Source organism: Megalops cyprinoides, chromosome 11 (assembly GCF_013368585.1).
Source record: "Megalops cyprinoides isolate fMegCyp1 chromosome 11, fMegCyp1.pri, whole genome shotgun sequence".
NCBI classification, from domain to species: domain Eukaryota; kingdom Metazoa; phylum Chordata; class Actinopteri; order Elopiformes; family Megalopidae; genus Megalops; species Megalops cyprinoides.
In genome coordinates, this window is record NC_050593.1 from 8,927,749 (window position 1) to 8,948,079 (window position 20,331).

At 43.0% G+C, this 20,331-nt stretch overlaps 1 protein-coding gene across 6 annotated transcripts in view; it reads right to left on the bottom strand.

Moving 5' to 3' along the window:
* Positions 1-20,331, bottom strand: part of LOC118785338 (collagen alpha-3(VI) chain-like) — a 61,178-nt gene that overhangs the window by 34,287 nt on the left and 6,560 nt on the right. For 3 of the 6 annotated variants that reach the window (XM_036539931.1, XM_036539928.1, XM_036539925.1), the window contains exons 2-6: positions 18,657-18,768; positions 14,024-14,620; positions 11,220-11,822; positions 10,304-10,924; positions 9,546-10,145 (exon numbers count right to left, since the gene is read on the bottom strand). In XM_036539931.1, the coding sequence (XP_036395824.1) occupies positions 9,546-10,145; positions 10,304-10,924; positions 11,220-11,822; positions 14,024-14,620; positions 18,657-18,741 (2,506 nt within the window). In that variant the 5' untranslated portion in view covers positions 18,742-18,768. Of the gene's footprint in view, positions 1-3,356; positions 3,638-9,545; positions 10,146-10,303; positions 10,925-11,219; positions 11,823-14,023; positions 14,621-16,524; positions 16,578-18,656; positions 18,769-20,331 lie in introns of those variants that run through there. The other 3 variants (XM_036539930.1, XM_036539929.1, XM_036539932.1) reach the window with 3 other exon arrangements.

The window sequence follows — 20,331 nt, forward strand, 5'->3', positions numbered from 1 at the left end:
GTCTGCTCCCAGAAGGAGTTGTAAAGACATTTTCCCTAACAAATTTTAGAGCTGCCCCAGTGTTGAGGGGTCTTCCTCCTTTGTGTTTAATTCCTCTTATAGAATTCAGTACATCCTCCTTTCTAAAAAATGAGTTGAGGTAAAAATTAGCAACCGCTACATTACTGAACTGGATGACTGAAACTCTATCTCCATTTTTTTCCACATTGAGATTCTCAACAACTTTGTGGATAAAGTCACGCATTGCTGGAAATCCACTCCTGCTGTTATCAGACCCATCCAGTAGAAAAACAATATCCCGTTTACCAGCATCATGTTCAGCTGTAAAATATGTGAGACATTGATTTTTTAATGTCAGCTTCCTTCAATTTATGTCAAGGCATATTGTATAGAAAAAAAACAGATGTTTTGAATGAACACAGCTAGTCTTGGCCATTAAATAGGTTTTGTACTGCTGTATATTCAGTCTTCCCAAGGTATCAGCACTTTCTGCCAGGATTTCCATACATTCACTCAAGCTACTTATTTTTTAAAAAACTATCACATGTATTTATGTTATGTATTATTATTTTCCATAAAGCAATACAATTTACATTTGATAATTGACAGGACTCAATAATGATTTGTAAAATCATGTTGTCCATGGATATACGGATGTTCATGTAAACAGAGGCACATGACAGTGATATTTCTTACCTACAATTCTTGGTTCTTCCCATGTTGTCACTTGAGCTATTGTAGTCATTAGCTTTTGCTCAATGCTTGGTAAATTATGGAAATCAGGAACAGAGTGAGCATAGCTAGGTTGAAATGAAATTGCCTGCAGCTCAAAGGGATCTGTTGTTCTTGATCCAATAGCAAACGTCACAACTCCAAACCTCTTCAGAGCACTAGCTGGACCTCTAGGAGAATCCCGTGATCTGCCACCAGACAACAGTACTAAAACCTGACTGGCACCCTCAAGACGTCGGCTTCCAGCAGAGGGAGTAAAGATTCTGTCTTTTACAAACTGAAGTGCTGCTCCAACGTATTGTGGCCTTCCCCCTTTGGGCTTCAGGTTCCTGACTGCATTGAGCACACTCTCCCTGGTTGTATGAGTATTGAAGTAGAAATCAGCTACTGGGGTATTGCTGAACTGGACCACAGCAACCTTATCTTTCTTTTGATCAATGTCAAGTTTTTCCACTAGGCTAGTCACAAACTCTCGTATTGCTGTGAATCGACTGCTTGAATCATCCGATCCATCCAGAAGGAACACAATGTCCCTTTTCACACCTGGGGCTTGAACTAGGATAAATATGGAACAAAATTCAGTGAATGGCACTTACATGGAGAGCCTTGATAGAGAATGAAAAGATTCTGTCAAATTATTTGTGCAGATTGAAAATAAATACTGGAGAATAACACCACGTATCAGCTAAAGCAAAACAGTCTTTTACGCCAAGGTTCTGTTGCACTCACCTATTTCTGTTTTTGGTGCATGCATGTGAGAAGCAACTGTTAACAGCAATGGCTGTGTAAGAGAGGAGAGTTCGGAAAAGGTGGGGGCAGAAAATGCATAACTTGGGCTGTATGAAATTGTCTGCATCTCAGTCTCCTCTGCATTCTTAACAGCAATACCCAAAGACACAACTCCAGCTTCTTTCAAGCTGTCTGAGGGACCCCCAATGTCATCAGCTGATGTTCCAGCACTCAGTAAAATCAGTATTTGAGGAACACCCTCCATTCGTCTGCTTCCAGCAGAAGAAGTAAAGACATTGTCCCTAACAAACTGGAGAGCTGCTCCTGTGTTGCGAGGTCTTCCTCCTTTGTGCCTCAGAAGACTCCTGACTCCATTAATGAGATCACTCTTTGCCAAATGTGTATTTAGATAGAAATTAGCAGTGGGACCATCACTGTACTGCACAACTGCAACTCGAGCTTCGTTTTCCCCGATGTTAAGATTTTCCACTAAACTACCAACAAAGTCACGAATTGCTGGGAATCCATCCCTCGCTTCATCAGATCCATCGAGTAGAAACACAACATCCACCTTTCCAGAATCTGATTCAAAGACGAAGCCTACAACATTGTAAGTGCAGAAACAAACAAAACAGGAGAAAAAAGAAGCCAGATTTTACAACCTCCCTTCACAGTATGTAATCTTAACTGTTGGTCAAACATAAAGTAATCATTACCAAAGTCTCAAGAAAGGAGTCAATTCGGAAAATGAAATGCTATTACAAAATGTAAAGATAAAAAATTTCAAGGAAATTATATTATTCCAACAATCCAATTCTTACCTAAAACACTTGGAGATTCAGGTAGAATTTCCTGAGCACCACTCATGACAGATGTAATTTTTCCCTCGACACCCTCAAGGTTTTCAAAATTGGCAATGGAAAAAGCATGACTGGGTGTGAAAGATATAGTCTGCAATTCCAGGGTATCAGCATTCTTTGTTCCAATCCCAAAGGCTTTGATTTCACTCTTTTTCAGTGCTTGTGCAGGACCCCTGATGTCATCACTAGATCGTCCTCCACTGAGCACAAATAAAATCTGGGAAGCACCTTCCTGTTGCCTTCCCCCAGAAGAGGTGGTGAAGACATTGTCTATAACAAACTGGAGAGCTGCCCCAGTGTTGAGAGGTCTTCCTCCTTTGTGTCTCATGGACCTTATTGAATTGACCACATCACTTTTGGCCGAGTATGAATTCAGATAAAAATTGGCAGTAGCATCTCTGCTATACTGAACCAGGGCAACCTGATCTCCATTATCCTCCATGCTGAGGTTCTCCACTATTCTTTGAATGAAGCGACGGACTCCTTCAAAACCATTTTTTGTATCATCAGATCCATCAAGAAGAAATACAACATCCCTTTTTGCAGATTCTGTGATGAATTACAGGACACATTAAGAGAAGTGTCAGTGCAACCATTGCAGAAGTCACTGGGCAAAGTCAAAGTCAGATAAATGATACACTTTATATAAACCCCATGTGCTCATGTGATTTTCAATAAGACCCAAAATATTCAAAACAGATTTTTCATTTATTTTTAAAATAAATATTGTAAAACCAAAATCAAAAAATAAGAAACATAAATAAAGCTTAAAATAAAAATGTAACAGACTAAGAGCTCTTACCAAAACCTTTAGTAGTTATCTTTGGTTTGGCATAAGATGCCTCCTTAACCAAAGAAAGAAGCTCCTGTTGAACTGTAGGAAGGTCCTCAAAATCAGCAATGGACAGAGCATATTTGGGATCATGGGATATTGTTTGAACTTCAAGTGTGTCGGCATTTCCTGTGCCAATACTAAATGGGATGACTCCAATTTCCTTCAAAGCAGTTACTGGACCTCTAATGTCATCTCTAGACCTTCCACCACTCAGCAGAATCAGTATCTGCGGAACACCTTCCAGTCGCCTGCTCCCAGAAGAAGCGGTAAAGACATTGTCTCTAACAAACTGGAGAGCTGCCCCAGTGTTGAGAGGTCTCCCTCCTTTGTGCCTCAGGCTTCTCAGGGTGTCAAGGACATCCTCCTTTGTCGAGTGTGTGTTCAGAAAGAAGTTAGCTTGAGGAGTATCACTGTACTGGACCACAGAAACTCTGCCTTTTTTTTCCTCAACATCAAACTTCTCCACAATTCTTTGGACAAAATCACGAATTACTGGGAATCTGTTTCGTGAGTCATCCGAGCCATCAAGTAAAAACACAATGTCTCTTTTTCCATCATCTGTCGCAAGCATAAACATTTACACAAAATGTTAATGCATAAAAGTTTGCTATATGGTTATCATGTAATCATAATCATTGAAATCATGTGATGTTCAACACCTGAGTCCAGTTATTCAGGCAAGGGATGTCACGGTACACCAATATTACAACATTCCACAGTGAATCTGATTTTTAAAAACATTTTGCTGTGTTAATGGATTAACAACATTACTTAAGTAAACTTTTCACTGAAACCAAAATGGATGTCAGGGTTTTTTTTTTTTTTTTTAATAAAAGCAAAAATATTGAACAGGTTGTGTTTCAACTCAAGATCCTTGTAAGATAGTTACACTCCTCTTACAGGAATTTCCAAGTATCAATGGTGCACATATTATTCCGTGCATGTTTTAGTGTTCTTAGAAATATTAATCCATGCATAATTGCAATTCAATTCAAATCACTAATTTTAATAATACCACCTTAGTCAACTAACTAGAATCTGCAGTGTTTTTTCTTACTTACATGCAGTTCTGAGCTTGGCAGGCCTTGAGGCCTTGAGAGGTCTACAAGTGCTAGCTGTACATTATACTGTTACACAACCTGTTTTCTTCACAAAACAAACAGGTCCATAATAGCAAACAAAAAACATGTGTGAGTTTTGTATCATCATGCTGCTCAGGTTGCCTGATCTTTAAATTGTGTGGATGGTTCCTCTCATGTTCCACATCCCTCCGTGTGATTGATTCATCATTGCTGTAAAAGTCATCACTCAAAACCTCATACCGTGACATCCCCCCATGGGCTGCAACTGTATTAGTTAACTTTTATCTAATAGCAACATTTCTCCGTCAAAATGTAACAAAAATGAAGATGAATTTACATTTGTGAAACCATAGAAGCTAACAAAACATTATTGTGTATTTTAATAGTCACAATTAGGTTTTTGTTTGTAAATGCTTGTTTTCCTTACCTATCACGGACGGCGACTCTGTGGAGATAGGTTTTGCAACTGTCGTCATTGCTGAAAACACTTGCTGTTGAATGTTTGGGAGATCATAAAAATTGGAAATGGAAAAAGCAAAATGGGGCTCATATGCAATTGTTTGTAGCTCAAGTGTATCTGCATTCCTCACACCAACTACTAGTGGCATGACACTGAGGCCTTTTAAGTTTGAAGCAGCATTTCGAACATCATCACTCGACCTTCCACCACTCAGCAGAATCAACATCTGAGGAACACCCTCCAGTCGTCTACTTCCAGCAGAAGGAGTAAAGACATTGTCTCTAACAAACTGGAGAGCTGCTCCAGTGTTGAGAGGTCGTCCTCCTTTGTGCCTCAGGCTTCTTATGGTATCAATGACATCTCCTTTTGTTGAGTAGGTGTTCAGATAGAAATGAGCCTCTGGATCTCTGCTGTACTGGACAACAGAGACTCTGTCTTTGTTCTCCTCTAACACAACTTTTTCCACTATATTTTGAACAAAGTCTCGCATTGCTTCAAATCCACTCCGAGTTTCATCAGAACCATCCAATAAAAACACAATATCCCTCTGTGTCGTGTTGGTTTTTACTAGAAAGTATATCAGGATAGATTAGTAAGCATCTCCCACAGCAAATATTCAATTTTCACATTGTAATGACCTTTTACACCTCCATATAAGAAGGGGTTGGGGGGAGAACTCAAGCACTTTGGTCTCACATTTACCACCGTTTGTTAGCAAATATTCTGGATTAGAATACTCTGTATTCAAAGTAGTTTTTGGTATATGCCTTTTTCAAAATTTGAAGTGAGTGACTTTGAAGACCAAAATGCATGAGGCACTGCTTGATTTAATATAGAATGACTCACATACCTTCAAAACAGATCAATACACTTCATATAAAACAATTAAGAAAATAAGATGTACTGAATATTCAAGATTCCAAAGAAGCAATTCAAAGAGCCCTCAGTTGAAACAGTTCTTAGTTTAAAATGTGCAACTTCAGTTTTTGTTTTTTTTTAAATAAATGGTGCTCTTACCTACAACATTTGGTGGACGTGGTCTCGGCTGACGAGGCACGCTTTTTACAAATAATAGAAGCTGCTGATGGACATGCTGAAGGTCATCGAATCCAGGTACAGATACAGCATAGCTGGGGTTGTGTGAGATCATCTGAAGCTCAAGTATATCTGCATTCCTCGTCCCAATACTGAGAGGCACAACACCATCCTCTTTTAGAGCAGAAGCAGGAATGCCAACATCATCCTGGGACCTCCCACCGCTCAGCAGAACCAGTATCTGAGGAACACCTTCCTGTTGTCTACTTCCAGCAGAAGTAGTAAAGACATTGTCCTTCACAAACTGGAGAGCTGCTCCAGTATTCAGAGGTCGTCCTCCCTTGTGTTTCAGACCTCTTATGGTATCAATGACATCTCCCTTTGTTGAGTAGGTGTTCAGATAGAAATTAGCTTCTGCATCTGTGCTGTACTGAACCACAGAAACTCTGTCTTTGCTCTCTCCCACATTGAGTTTCTCCACTACTCTCTGAACAAAGTCTCGAATTGATGGGAATCCACTTCTAGTACCATCAGAACCATCCAGCAGAAACACAATGTCTCTCTGTGCTGCATCTAGTTCAACTAAGACACACAACGAACAACCTAATTAACAAATATTATTCAAATATCATAGAAGCAAGTGTAATTACTGTACAAACAAAAAATATCCAGAAAATGCAGGCTCAGCTCCTATGAAAATCAGAAATCCATGGAAATTAACATGCCTTATAGTACTATTACATTTCTTAAAATCTGTGACAAGTTCTGATGAAAAATGTATGTATTTCAAAACATGCAAGCGGAAAGTGAGCTATACAGTAACAGTTTGCAATTTTTCGATATAATCATAGTAAGTGAGAAAACAAGAGGAAATAATGAAAAATGGAAGATGTGGGCTATTTCAATGATCTGTTAATAATGCAGGCTACATCAGAAAGAGTTCTGTGGGAAAACACTTGTTATCTCAGGATTTATGAGAAATCATAATTTCAAGTTCTGAGGAAAATCTAAGAGGAAATGACATTGGAAATCTTGCTAATGTGGTGCAACTCCAAGGAGTAAGATGAGCAGAAAACAGCACTGTGAAAGGGGAAAGAGCGGCCATGAACAAGAGCCTTGAATTGTTTGAATTCAGAGCAGCCAGGCAATGATATGGTTATCATTGGCTCAAGAAAGAGCACAGGGCAAAAAGTAGTCTGGCGCTCACAAGTAAACGGTTTTCCGGACAATTTATCCGAAGGGCAACTTGTGAAGCTCTCACAGGGAGAGCAAGAAAGGCAGAGCCTCAGTTGTAAACAAAATGACAAACCTTCAGGTCTACATTCTGTTTACCTGATCAAGACTGTGGATATAGACAGGATATCCACTCAATAAAGCTGGTCTCTAGACCAAGCAGACAGTTTGAAAATAGTGAAACTGATCAATTGTTTTTTCTTTCAATGATAAAGCAGTTTCACAAGTATTCAAACCAACTGAGATCACTAGTTGATAAGAAAACGAGATTTCAGAGTGGGCTACGTTCTGCTGCTCACTGAGGGTTAAGCAATGTTTCTTTCTTACCAACGATAGTTGGAGGTTCAACTCCCATTTTGGATTTGACAAAGGAAAGGATTTCTGGTTGAATGGACAGGAGTTCACCAAAGACAGGCAGGTTAAACAGAAACCTGGAAGTATAGGCGATACTCTGTAGCTCGCTTTCCTCTGTGTTTTTCATCCCGATGGCAAAGGACAGCACCCCGAGTCTTTTCAGATCGGCGGCGGGACCTACGACATCGTCACTGGATCTTCCGCCCGTCAAAACAAACAAAATCTGTGGAACACCTTCCAGTTGTCTGCTCCCAGAAGTAGCAGTAAAGACATTGTCTCTAACAAACTGGAGAGCTGCCCCAGTGTTGCGGGGTTTCCCTCCTTTGTGTCTCAGGCTTCGGACTGCATACACCACATCCTTCTTGGTTTTGTGAGTCTTTAGATGAAAGTAAGCTGAAGCGTCATCGCTGTACTGGATGACGGCTACTCGAACATTGTCCCCGTCAATGTCAAGGTCTTCAGCCATTCTTCGAATGAATTCTCGGATCGCAGGCAATCCATTTCTGGAGTCATCGGAACCATCAAGAAGAAACACAACGTCCCTTTTGATGCCTCCTGTGTCAACTAAGATTCATGAAAGACAGGAATGGGACATAAGGATGGAGCATCGATCATTGATCATTAATTAGGGTATTCATCACTCAAGCATTCTAAACCTGTAAAACATTCCATAATGTAAACAGGATATCCAAAATTGAATTTGCCCTGACAATGCCCATGTACGTATCTTTACCATTCCAAATAATTTATCTATTTTGTGGGATTCTAATGATTATTTGTGCTTTAACTATTATTAAAGACTTGAAGAAATCCTTTTCTACGACCATATGTTAAACAACAACCATCAGGGAAAACAAAAGAGCTCCTTTACTCCACATTCATGAAACATTTGAAAACATTTTCATTCCTCTAACAACATAAGGAAAAAGGTTAAAAGATGAAATTATGCTTGAAAGCAGGTATTACAGCTGTATGCAGAATAGAAGTAAATGAAATTTTCAGGATCCCATCTTTTCAAAGGAAAAGACACATTTTTGAAGGCTGCTCACCCAGACATGCTGGAGGTGAGCCAGAAAAGACTGGTCTTGGACCAGAACAAAGAAAAAACAGCCTATAAGAAAAGCACAGGCATGGATTCCCAAAGATGGAACTCCCATGGCCAAAGAGTATCTAGCATGTAAAAAAGAGAAAAAGGGCATATGTTCCTACATTGTGCATAACTAAACAGAAAACATACATTTGGAAATATTCCTCCTTATGAATATATGTATCCAGAATGTCAATGTAAATGTAAACATCATGTGAGTGCAGGGCAAACTACAGGTAAGCAATCTGGGTTTACTACAAGCTCCTGAAATGAAATCCACAGAGCAAAGCATTTTTTCATTTCGACATTATTCCCCAGATTGACCATGCAATGTATTTTCTTTGTACCTAATATTTGAAACCCACGCCGCAATTCTTACCTACTGCCTCTGGAATTCCTGGGGTGACACTTTCATCTGTACCTTTAGTAAAGCTCTTAATAGTGGCAACAATCGGTTGCTGAATTGAGGGCAGCTCAGAAAAAGCAGAAATCTGGTAGGTAAATCTGGGTTTGAAAGAAATCAATTCCAGCTCACGGCGATCAGCGCTGCCCACTCCAATGGAGAATGGCACAACTTCAAGATCTTTAAGCGCTAATGCTGGGCCCTTAATGTCATCTCTAGATTTCCCACTAGTCACAAAGATTAGTATCTGAGGAACACCCTCCAGTCGTCTGCTCCCTGAAGAAGCAGTGAAAATGTTGTGCCTAAGGAACTGGAGAGCCACCCCAGTGTTGAGAGGTCTCCCTCCTTTGTGCCTCAAGCTTTCTATGGCATTAGTAACATCATCCTTTGTTGAGTATGTGTTCAGATAGAAATTAGCAACTGGATCTCTGCTGTATTGAACCACAGAGACTCTGTCTTTGTTCTCTCCCACATTGAGTTTCTCCACTACTCTCTGAACAAAGTCTCGCATTGCTGGGAATCCATTCCTAGTGCCATCAGAGCCATCCAGCAGAAACACAATGTCTTTTTTTACATCTTCTGCATGAACTGAGGCATGATAAATAGAGGACATTCAGAGAAAAGACAGCAGTTTGTCAACCCAGCGGTAACATCATTGCAAAGCACACATGTATAAAACACATGTATAAAACAACCCATCGTATGATACAGCATTTAAAATGAAATTAAGCTTACCTTGCTCCAGAATGGCCTGCAGGCTCTCTTTGGGAAGACTGACGTAACTCCCCAGTCTCTGTTGAACAGTGTTCAGCTGGCTGAATTCCCTCACGTTGAAGGCGAAGGAGGGATTGTGGGAGATGGCTTCAATTTGACTGCGGTCTGCATTCTTCACCCCGACACCGAAGGGCACAACTCCACCTGTCTTCAGGGCGCCGGCGGGCTCCCTCACGCTGTCCCTTGACCTGCCTCCGGTCAGAACAATCAGGAACTGTGGTACATTTTGAGATGCTCTGCTGCCGCGGTCTGCAGAGAAGACCGTTTCTTTCATGAATGTCAGGGCCTCCCCCGTGTTCAAACTCCGGCCACCCGCGAGCATCATGCCATTGATGGCTGCAGTCACCTCCTCTTTGGTTTTGTAAGTGTTCAGGTAGAAGTTGGGTGAAGGGCTCTCACTGTGCTGGACCACGGCAACTCGCACTTTGCTGATTCCAACATCCAAAGGTTCGATCACTTTTAGTATGAAATCCCGGATGTAGGGAAAATCACCTCCAACAGCGTCAGAACCATCGACCAAAAATGCAACGTCCCTCTCGGCACCAGTGATTGGCGGTTCCACTGCAAAGGAAATCAAACACTTACCCTTAAACCCTCTTCAGGCCAAATGACAATCATCAGCATAACACTAAATCAATTTCACTGGCAAGACAGATAATTAATAACCATTTCTAACAACAACAACCCAAATGAATAAAAAAACAATGTGGAGAGCTCACCATCAACAGGAGCTGTGTCTGTATCACCAACCACCGTGACTAACGGTGACATAATCTGTCCAACGACATTTGACAGGCCATTGAAGTTGGTCTCGTAATAAGCCAGGTCGGGAACAAAGGCGACGGTTCTCAAGAAGTTTACATCTGCCTGGTTTACACCAACTGCAAAGGTCAGAACTCCTGACAGTGCAAGTCTGTCGGCGACCCGTTTGACCTCCTGTCCATCCTGAGGCTGCCCTCCCGTGATGAGCACAAGCACTTGCTGGACTCCTTGATGCTTCCTGGACCCAGCTGAAGGTTCAAACTGAGTGGTTCTAGCATACTCTAGTGCCGCCCCTGTGTTCAGAGTGGTTCCCCCCATCGGGCTGAGTCGGGCCACGGCCTCCAGAACATCCTGCTTGTTGGAGTATGAGTTCAGGTAGAACTCTGGACGGGAGTCCCTCGCAAACTGCATCAGGCCAATCTGCACCCTCTCCTGGCTCACATCCAGCTGGTTCACCACAGCGGAGATAAAGTCACGCACATACGGGAAACCGGCATCACCCACGTAGCTTGATCCATCCACCAGGAAGACAATGTCTCGGATGATGCGCTGGGTCTGCACAGTGGTCTCAATAATGACTAGAAAAATAAAATTACAAAGGACATAATGCTGCTGCAAGAATCATTCTCAGGTACTGGTCCCTCAGTGGAACTATTCTCAGTGGTAAACTATTCACTTTACGTATTTCATGTATGTATTGGAAATATACTTTTTCAGTGTGAATTTTACATTTTTACATTTCATCATAATAACAGATACACTCAGCTGTATGTTATTTATTCATATTCATATCCATTTGACAGTGGCTATAAATCCCACTGATCTACACTGTGGCTGAGTAAAATTACAGTGGGGTTATAAGTGCTTTATTACCTGGGTCTGTTGGTGCCTCAGTCACAATGACACCAGTCAGTGTTGAGAGAGGAGAGACAATCAACTTCGGATTGCGGAGCAGAATGCGGAAATCCTTGAGGATGAAGACCAAGGTATCAGCGAAGGCAATTTGCTTCAGCTCCGCCTCGTCAGCGTTTTTGGAGCCTGCGGCCATCGTCAAGACGCCCATTCGCTGGAGCTCCTCGGCCGGCTTGGCCACGCTGTCACCGGACTTCTTGGCTGAGAAGAGCAACAGAAGCTGGGGCACCCCCTGGCTGATCCGACTTCCTTTGTCAGCCCTCAGCATCTGGGTCCTGACGAAGTCCAGGGCAGCCCCGATGTTTGTCACCTGCGTGCCGCCCCTGATGCGCATTTTGCCTACCGCTGCACTGAGGGCCTCCTTCGTGCTGTGAGTGTTCAGATCCATTTCCAGCTTAGCGTTGTTGGTGAACTGGGCCACACCCACCTGCACCTCATTGGGTCCGATGGGCATGGACTCGACAAACCTTTTGATAAATTCACGTATGCCGACGAAGAGGGTGTTGCCCATATTCTGACTCCCATCTATGAGGAAAATTATGTCCCTCCTCCCAACGGCCAAGGCTGGAAAAGAGAACGTAAACAACGCAAACAATTTGAATGAAACACTGTTTTTGTTAAAGCATGGTAAATGGAACAGTAAACAGATTTGTGGCCCACTCCCCATCAGTTTAGAAATGTGTGTGTTTTTTAACCAATGACAATCTGGAGGCCAAAGTGTGTGAAGCAAAACATTTTTGCTTTAAAATAAATTTACTGGTCCAGCAAAAAATTAACCTTGTCAAACAAACATTTAAATACTTGAAGCTTTCTCCAAGATCAGGCTTTTGTTGAGGCTGGAATGGCATTTCAGAGGCTCAGGCAGCAAAATGAAGGAGGCCACACTGCTCAAAGTATTTTGTACAAGAAGCAAAGAGGAGTAACCTTTATATTTACATTGTTTAATTTCTGCAAAGAGACAGTCTATAAGGGAATGCTCTGCATTCCATATGTTCTATTGTTACTGGGTGTCTTTCAATTAGTCTCTCAATTACATCTTCACAGCAAATGCTGTTTGGGGCATGAATTATACATTTTCATAGCTGGCACAACACCTATGTCATTAACTTGACATGAGAATTTTGTCTGCCCCTCCTTGCATTTATCTGTCTCTGGGATCACCAAAACTAATCATTTGTACTTTGTTTGCTGTACCTCCACACCCCCAGGAAGCAAGGCATGTTCAGTCCTTCACACCACACTCACTGATGACACTAATCACTTTTTGACCCTATAAGCCAGACAGCACACTAAAGAGAAGCTAGTGCAGACTTAGTTTTCACTGATGACATCCTAGTAATTTATAGGTGCCTGAGACGGTAAGATGCTGATACATCTGCAACCTGAGAAACCCTGGCTGATATAAGATCATCCATCCCCAAAGGGATATAGCCATTCACGTCTTCAGCATCTTAATCACTTCCTCTCTCACAGCCTGTTTTCTGTAATCTCTAAGCACAGCTTGCTTGATTTCATCACACCTAAATTTGTTTTGGTGCTTACCAAGAGATGTTGCATCTTTCTATCAATGTATTTTAAAATTGTGTTTCTATTTCTATTTCTGTGGCTAATGTTGTCTGCACAGGCCTGTTATGATTCAATATCTTGCTATCTAGCTATTTTGCCTTACAATGTTGTTTTGTTGCCTATTCAGCATATGAATAGCATCCTGGTATCCTATTTACAAATACTTTATATTCAGACATACTTCCTAAAATCTGTAACAAATAATTCCTTCAGTCAGATGTTGATTAAGAGTGGGAGAACTGAACTCTCTGTCTAATGATACTATAAATAAGACCACATAGCTACTTTTTTAAACATTAATGGTCCTCAACAGCTAGTTACTTTCTGTTCAGTTACATCTACCCACTTGCATGGGTGTTTGGGCCACTGATTAAATTTCAGTAAAACAGCTTCTTGTAAATGTGAGGGTCACTCCTCTTTGTATTCTGCACACTGTAGATGAACAAAATTAGAAAATTTTAGTAGTTCCATGACTGCATGGAATTATCTCACACTTTAGACCAACTCTGCACCTATAAAACGGTCCTTTAACAGGGACCGTTAACCACATTAACCATGACAAAAAAATCTGTGTGAGTGAATCCATGTATAGCACTCTGCTTTCTTCAGATGGAAAAACAGCCCCTTCATTTCACACCATGTAAACATTTTCCAGAACTAAACAAGGTGTATGTAATTCCAGTATATATAGGTGTAAACTGGACTCAATGATTCAACAACTTAAAATATACTGAAGCACTTGAAGTTTAAGCATTTTATCAGATAAAAATTTCAAGCTTGCATGTCACAGAAATGACTCGCTGTATTCACACAGCAACTTCACAATCTGGAGCATAGTTTCAGAAAAGTACATGTTAGGACTAAATATACTGTATGAAGTATGTATGCAGGATATTTACTAAAACCACCAAGCAACTACAAATGTAACGCTAACAAATGAAGGGCTTACTTGGTTGACACTCTAGTAAACTTCAAGAGAGGACTATGCTATTCCATTTCTTCTGTTTTTCAGTCACAGACTTCTTACCTGAGGTCAGTTGCTATTTCACTGAAGCACAGAATTTGCTTGGAACCCAGTCATGCATCAGTCACTCACCTTGACCGTCCACCTCAAACACAAGTCTAGCATTTCTTACGCTCATGGGCGCTCAAGGCTTTCTGCACTGGCTTGTGTGGCCGCTGGCTTAAGAGTTACATACCTTCAGTCATTTCGGTCTGCAAGACAATGGTGCGTTGGGCCACGCCGTTAATGTAAGGCAGCAGTTGATCCCCCAGTCTGGCAGCAGCACCAATATCGGGTGCGGACAACACAAAGCTCCTGTCCGTGGCAATACCCTCCAGCTCTGCAGCGCTGGCACTGCCGGCCGCGACGACAAACGTAAAGACACTCGCTTGCTTTAAGGTTCTGTCGCCCGCACTGACATCGTCGCTGGATGGCCCAGCGCTGATTACCACTAGGGCTTGCGGAACCCCTTCCTCTGCTCTGCCACCCGCTTCTGGGCCCAGGAGGCTCTCCGCCACCTCCTCGAGGGCCGCCCCCAAGTTGGCCTCATCTCCGCCCGGGAAGCTAAGGCCCTTGATGGCGTCCAGAACGGCCGCTTTGTTGTCATAACTATTTAGATAGAACTGAATATCGGGGTCCGCGCTATACAGAACGACAGCCACGCGGATGCCGTCCCTTCTCACATCAAGCCTCTCAACCACGCTGAGCGCCAATTCGCGCACACGCGGGAAGTTGGCGTCTCCAACGTTCTCTGATCCGTCAATTAAGAATACAAGGTCAGCCGACTCTTGTGCTTTGAGGGGGAGAAAGAGAGAGAGGGAGAGAAAAAAACAGAGCACAAAAAGCGACATGTGAAAAAAGTGTTAAAACAGGGAGACAACATGCAGCCATCTGAGCTCATGTTTCTGTCATGTCCACCAAGAAACACAGTCCATTTGTAAAACAATACAGAAGCACACCACTCTGCATGGAAACTGAATTAAGGTGTGGAAGACCCTGTTTGTGAGATTCTGAGAGACATGCATAGTGTCACTATTATAGCAGCTATTTTCTCATGTGTATAATTCCTATATGCTATATGATTGCCGTTTCTTATTTGACTGATAATAAATGGAAGCATGTATTTGATGAACAAACTAAATGTTTGTTGTGATCTGTCTATTGGAATTAAAATGTGCTTGTGTGCAGTTGTTTATGATGCAGTATACTCTAAATGTACATAAATGAAGCAGGTAAACCAATCTGGTAATTTGTCTGGTAATATAGCATCATTCTTGACCATTAACCTTCCAACCTTAGGAATTCAGCCACTCATGCAGATTCCTGTTACAGAACCCAGTGATCACGTGACCAGTTATGACTCTGCAGCCCATCCTTGTCGCTGTAGAATCTGTCTGCTCATGCAGAATAAGCTGCTACGATATTACACTGCAGTGTAATGCAGTGTACCTGACTCAGCTACAGCAAAGACAAGGTTAAAGCAGCTTGTCCTTGCTCAGCACTGGCTGGAAAACTCAGCTGTTAATGACATTCAGCTTACTTCACTCTTGAGATGTGTGCTGTAAGACTACACTGTCGAGCCTATTACATGCTTCTCTGAAAGTCAGCACTTGTCTGTGGAATTGAGGAATCCAGCATAACTGGTTAAAGATATTCTGACCACATCTACCTCTGCAACGTGCCAAGGATGGGTCCTGCAGTTCATCACCGTTTTAAACAGTAGACTTTTGTGCACAATTTTTTGTACAGATACAAAGAAAGCTGGTGGTATTCACACACAGGACAACATCACGTTCAGACACAGAAGCAGCAGGTGGGAGGTTAGATATCGTTAATGGCTTTTCACATCACGTGGGGGGTCCTGGGCTGCTTGTTTTGATCCTTAATTGTGCTCTCCTGTTTTGTCATCCATTGCTTTGAGAGTTTTCTGAGCAATGGGAAACACTTCTCCATGATTGCCCTGCCTAGATTTTCATGTTTATTAAAAATTCTTTGGAGGATAGGGTGGAACTCTTCAGGCAGATATCTTAATATTTACTGCTGAAGACCCAGAGGAGGGGTGGGTATATCAACATGTATTTACAGAGCAGATAAACAGATTAATGGATGGATGAGAGATGCTACAGAGAGATGCATGAATATGCATTAAACTGCTAGGAAGGTGGTGAGAAAATGGCTGAGATTTCCACAAGGAAGTATTTTTGCCTTTGTATATACAAGTGTAATGTAAGTGTGTATATTACACACTTTTGTCTGGCTCAGATTTTTTTCAAGCTAATGTGTTGTGTCATGATACATCCTGGAGTTTCAGAATACCCTGCCCGAATTGCCATGTTCCTCCATTGGGGGTCTTGTTTCCTGTTCTGATGAAAGCAAACTTGAAAGAGAAGAGCACCGCCCACTGGCGATGCTGTCCACTGCAACACAGGGATGAATCGGATGTACTCTGTGAGGGATTAGGGTCTCAATGAATAACATGCAGACAAATGGGTGATCTGAAGTATTACAGGGGCACGAGAAGCTAAGAAAGAACGCAATGAACATGTGATGTTAATAGTGCAGCTGGATGGAGGGTTATGGCTCGTTATGTGAAATGTCCTGGATGTTAATATACTCCGACACAGACTGAGTTGCTGCTTCTCGGGGGCTCGTCACATTAGTAGGGTAGCGCCACAGCGGAGGCCCGAGCCCCGTTACCTGTCACGTCTTGTACCGCCTCGATGGTGTCGGCCGCCGCAGGGGACACTGCAGCGGCGCACAGATTGACCACTAAGTCCTGGACTATGCTCCGCAGGGCGGGAAAGCTGTCTACGTTGTACATGTGCGTGTCCAGGGGCGCGCTAGCGATCTCCCTGAGCTCCCAGTCCACCGCGTCCTGCACCCCCACCGAAAACACGTCCACCCCAGCCAGTTTGAGGACAGAGGAGGGCGGGGCCACGTCGTCCTGGGAGCGTCCGTCTGTCAGGACCACCACCATCTGTGGGACCCCCTCCGCAGCCCGGCTGCCAGACGCCGCGGTCATGTGGTTCCTAATCAGGTACTCCAGGCCCAGCCCGGTTCTGGTGCCTCCCCCCCGATACGCCATGCTCTCGACGTGCGCCAGCAGCAGGTCCCGCTCAGCTGGGTACGTGTTTAACCGGAACTCCGTTTTGGGGGAGCCGCTGTACTGCACCAGGGCGAAACGGAAGCCCTCGCTCCACTCGCCCAGAGCTTTTACCACACTGTACACAAACTGTCTGACGTACTGAAAATTCTCTTCTCCAATGCTCCATGACGTGTCCACTAGAAAGTATATATCTGCAGCCAGCGCTGGTCTGCCATCTTTAAAAGAGAAAACGGTTTGAGGACTTTGTCCTGGGCAGCTCGCAGGCAAGTCCAGTAGCATTAAATTCAGAGAGGGTGCCAAGATTGGGACGACATGGCTTTTAAAAGGCAGCTGGGGCCATTTAGGGGTCATCGTGAGAAAGCCAAACCCAAGGAGCAGGCTGGACAGGATGTGCCAAAGTTTAATCAATCTGCTTTTGTGGGACTGTTTACTTGGCATGTGCTTTAACTAAACACTCTCTTTTGGGCTCATTTACAAATATTTCTTTTTTTCTTTTCAGAAAAATAAAAATATGTTTTTTGTCCTGCTCATTATTTATTAAAAAACACCCTTATTATTTATCCGTCCTTATCTGTACCACTCAGCAGATCAGTAAGGTGGGTTGCTGGGAGTTAAACATTCCCTGAAACAGATACTGAATTACCTTCAGAAACTTTAAACTTTCAATTTTTTAGTAAATTACAGTATTACTGTATTAGCCATGAGGCACTATCTCTGTAAATTATGATTTTGCTTGTTTATCTACATATACACTTGGATGAAAAATCACTACTGCTAAGTGACCATCCATTGTCTTTAATGACGGCAAGAATGTGGTGCAACATTCTGAAAAGCAGCGCTTGCCGAAAAGCACTGTTACAACACAGGTCAAGTAACAGTGTTGTAGTGGCAATTCCCCTACTTTTTTGGCTTGGTCAACTCTTATGGCCAAATTAAAATGTTAGGACAGTCCTATATGACTGTACTACATGACACAGGTCTCTCGCCATTTGAAAGCCATGTCAACCCTGTAAGAGAGGCATCTCCTTATTTATGCCATAGGTCATGGAGCCTCCCTCGCTCTACTGGACTTGCAGTTTGATGCTGCACTGTTATACCTAAGTGACCCTGCTGCTACACCTTGAAACACTTCATCACAGATTCTCCCTGACTGTTAAATCTGAGCAATGTATTTTTGGTAACCGCACTGCCTCAGGCATTTCTTTCTCAGCATGTGGTGTTTAAAGCAAATATATCGTTCTTCTGTTGGCATTCGCTGCAATAACTTGTTATGTTTTTCCCAGCAACAAAAACAATATGATCAAAAAACAAGAAACAATCTGTGAGCTCCACCTAACAACAACCACCCAGCAGAATATCAAGGCCCTGGAAATCAAAGGAACCTTTTCAGTGTGTTAATTTGATGTCTTTTTCTGCATGGAATTTTTTCAATTCCAGCTTAGACTGTGATGCAGTCAGTTCCTACTTTGCTTAATTTAGGAGGGACCTCTGCCATATCTTTCCATCTAAAGGAATGCTGGTGGCCCTCTCAGAGTCCTCTCTGCTGCTCTTGCTGCATGGTTGTTCTTGTTCGGCCACAGAGGGTACGGAGGTTTGCCGAATGTCTGAGGGACTCTTCCTGCCCTGTGAAACCCAATGATCACACAAGACAGGGCAGGGCAGGACTCAGAGGAACCTGCCCCACCCCGCTTCTGTCAGAAAACCTGCCGTGGAGCCAACTTACCTTCCTGAGCGTCAATGTTGGGGAGTACGCCTGAGAGCACCACGCCCAAGAGGGCGCACAGCGACAAGTACCGATGTTTCCGCATCCTCGATCAAAGCACCGGACAGAAGACCTGCCAACAAAGGGGACACACACAAAACCATTTAGACCTGGTCTGGCATGTTTACGAACCTGCTGGTTAGGTCTGCTTTGTGAGGCATTAATGAAATAATCACAAACTGCTCAGCGAATCCACAGATCTGCAGTGGACAGGTCTGATGTCACACTAGCCCATGAAGAAACTCTCCACCAAGATAAAGCTGAGGAATCGACAAGTGCAGTGGGCTAGTGTTTTCACTGTTTGTTTTTTTTTTGGAATTTTTGCAGGAATGACACAGGACATACAGAACAGAAGTACAGAATTCTCCTGCCTCCTTTATTCTGACAACTCCTCCAGCACCATTTTTGTGGAATAGAAAATGAATATTTCTTGGAGAAGATTACATACATTACCAACCACGGTCATAAGACATAAAACAAATAATAAATAAACAAGCAGTTAATGACTGTGTTACAGCTCTGATTATAATTACAGCTTTCACATATCCAGATATATAATGTGTGTGTGTGTGTGTGTGTCTGTGTGTGTGTGCGTTTATATTTGTACATATACACACATGTTCTCCCCATATGCATTTGGGTTTCCTTTCGGTACTCCAGTATCCTCCCAGTCCAAAGACAGGCTATGTTGGTTAACGGGAATTTCTGATGGATCCCCCATGTATGCGTATGTGGGTGTATTTGCTCTGTGTACTGGCATCCTGCCCATTCTGTGGTCCTGCTCTGCTCCCTGCACCTGCCAGGTCTGCTCTGGCTCACTACCACCCTCTAGAGGAGAATGCATGCACCGTCACTGAATGGGCTTGTGTGTACTTACATTCCAACACTCCAGGGTGTGAGATCAAACCACCAAGAGTTTAGGATGCTGTGACAACCATCCACCCATGAAGAGAGAATAAAACATATTCATCACTCACACCAGTTTAACCGATTTAACTCCTTTTATTTCATTTCTTTTGCATTTTTTCATTCTCTCCTTCCCGCATTCATAACATTGTGCCAGAGTAGCCAGTGAGAAAACGGCATGTTTACAGTTATATTTATCCCCAGCATGCTAGAAAAACCAAACCACTCTGGCCGCGTCTGCAGAAACATGTGATCCGCTGCCACCACAAAACGTCAATGAGGACGTGCCAAGGCCGAGGCGGCCGGCTCTCGCTGGACTCGCCGTGCATATCTCCCCTCGCCACATCAAAACCCGGCACTTGCCAGCAAACATCTCACGCTCTGCATTCGCAAACAACATCTGCGCTCTTGCTCACTAACTCTGTGGCAATTCCTCTGTTGTCTTTATTTTATTTTTGTGCTGATGTTCTGCTCTGATAAGTGAGCAAGGCTGCCGGGTGGCAAAAGCCGGGAATTGTGGGTTTGTTTTCTGTGGATCTGCTGGGTCGATGATGGCATAATGCAAACCACTTGTGAAAACAGCAGCTGCTCATGGGTAACGGTTTACCTTTGGCAGGGCCTGCATTTTCCATCTCCTAACGGCCATGTTCTTAATGGGGCTCTGCACTGGAAAGTCTTCTCCAGTTGGGGGATTACATGGGGAGAGTTTCTATGTGGTCAGCTTTTCCTG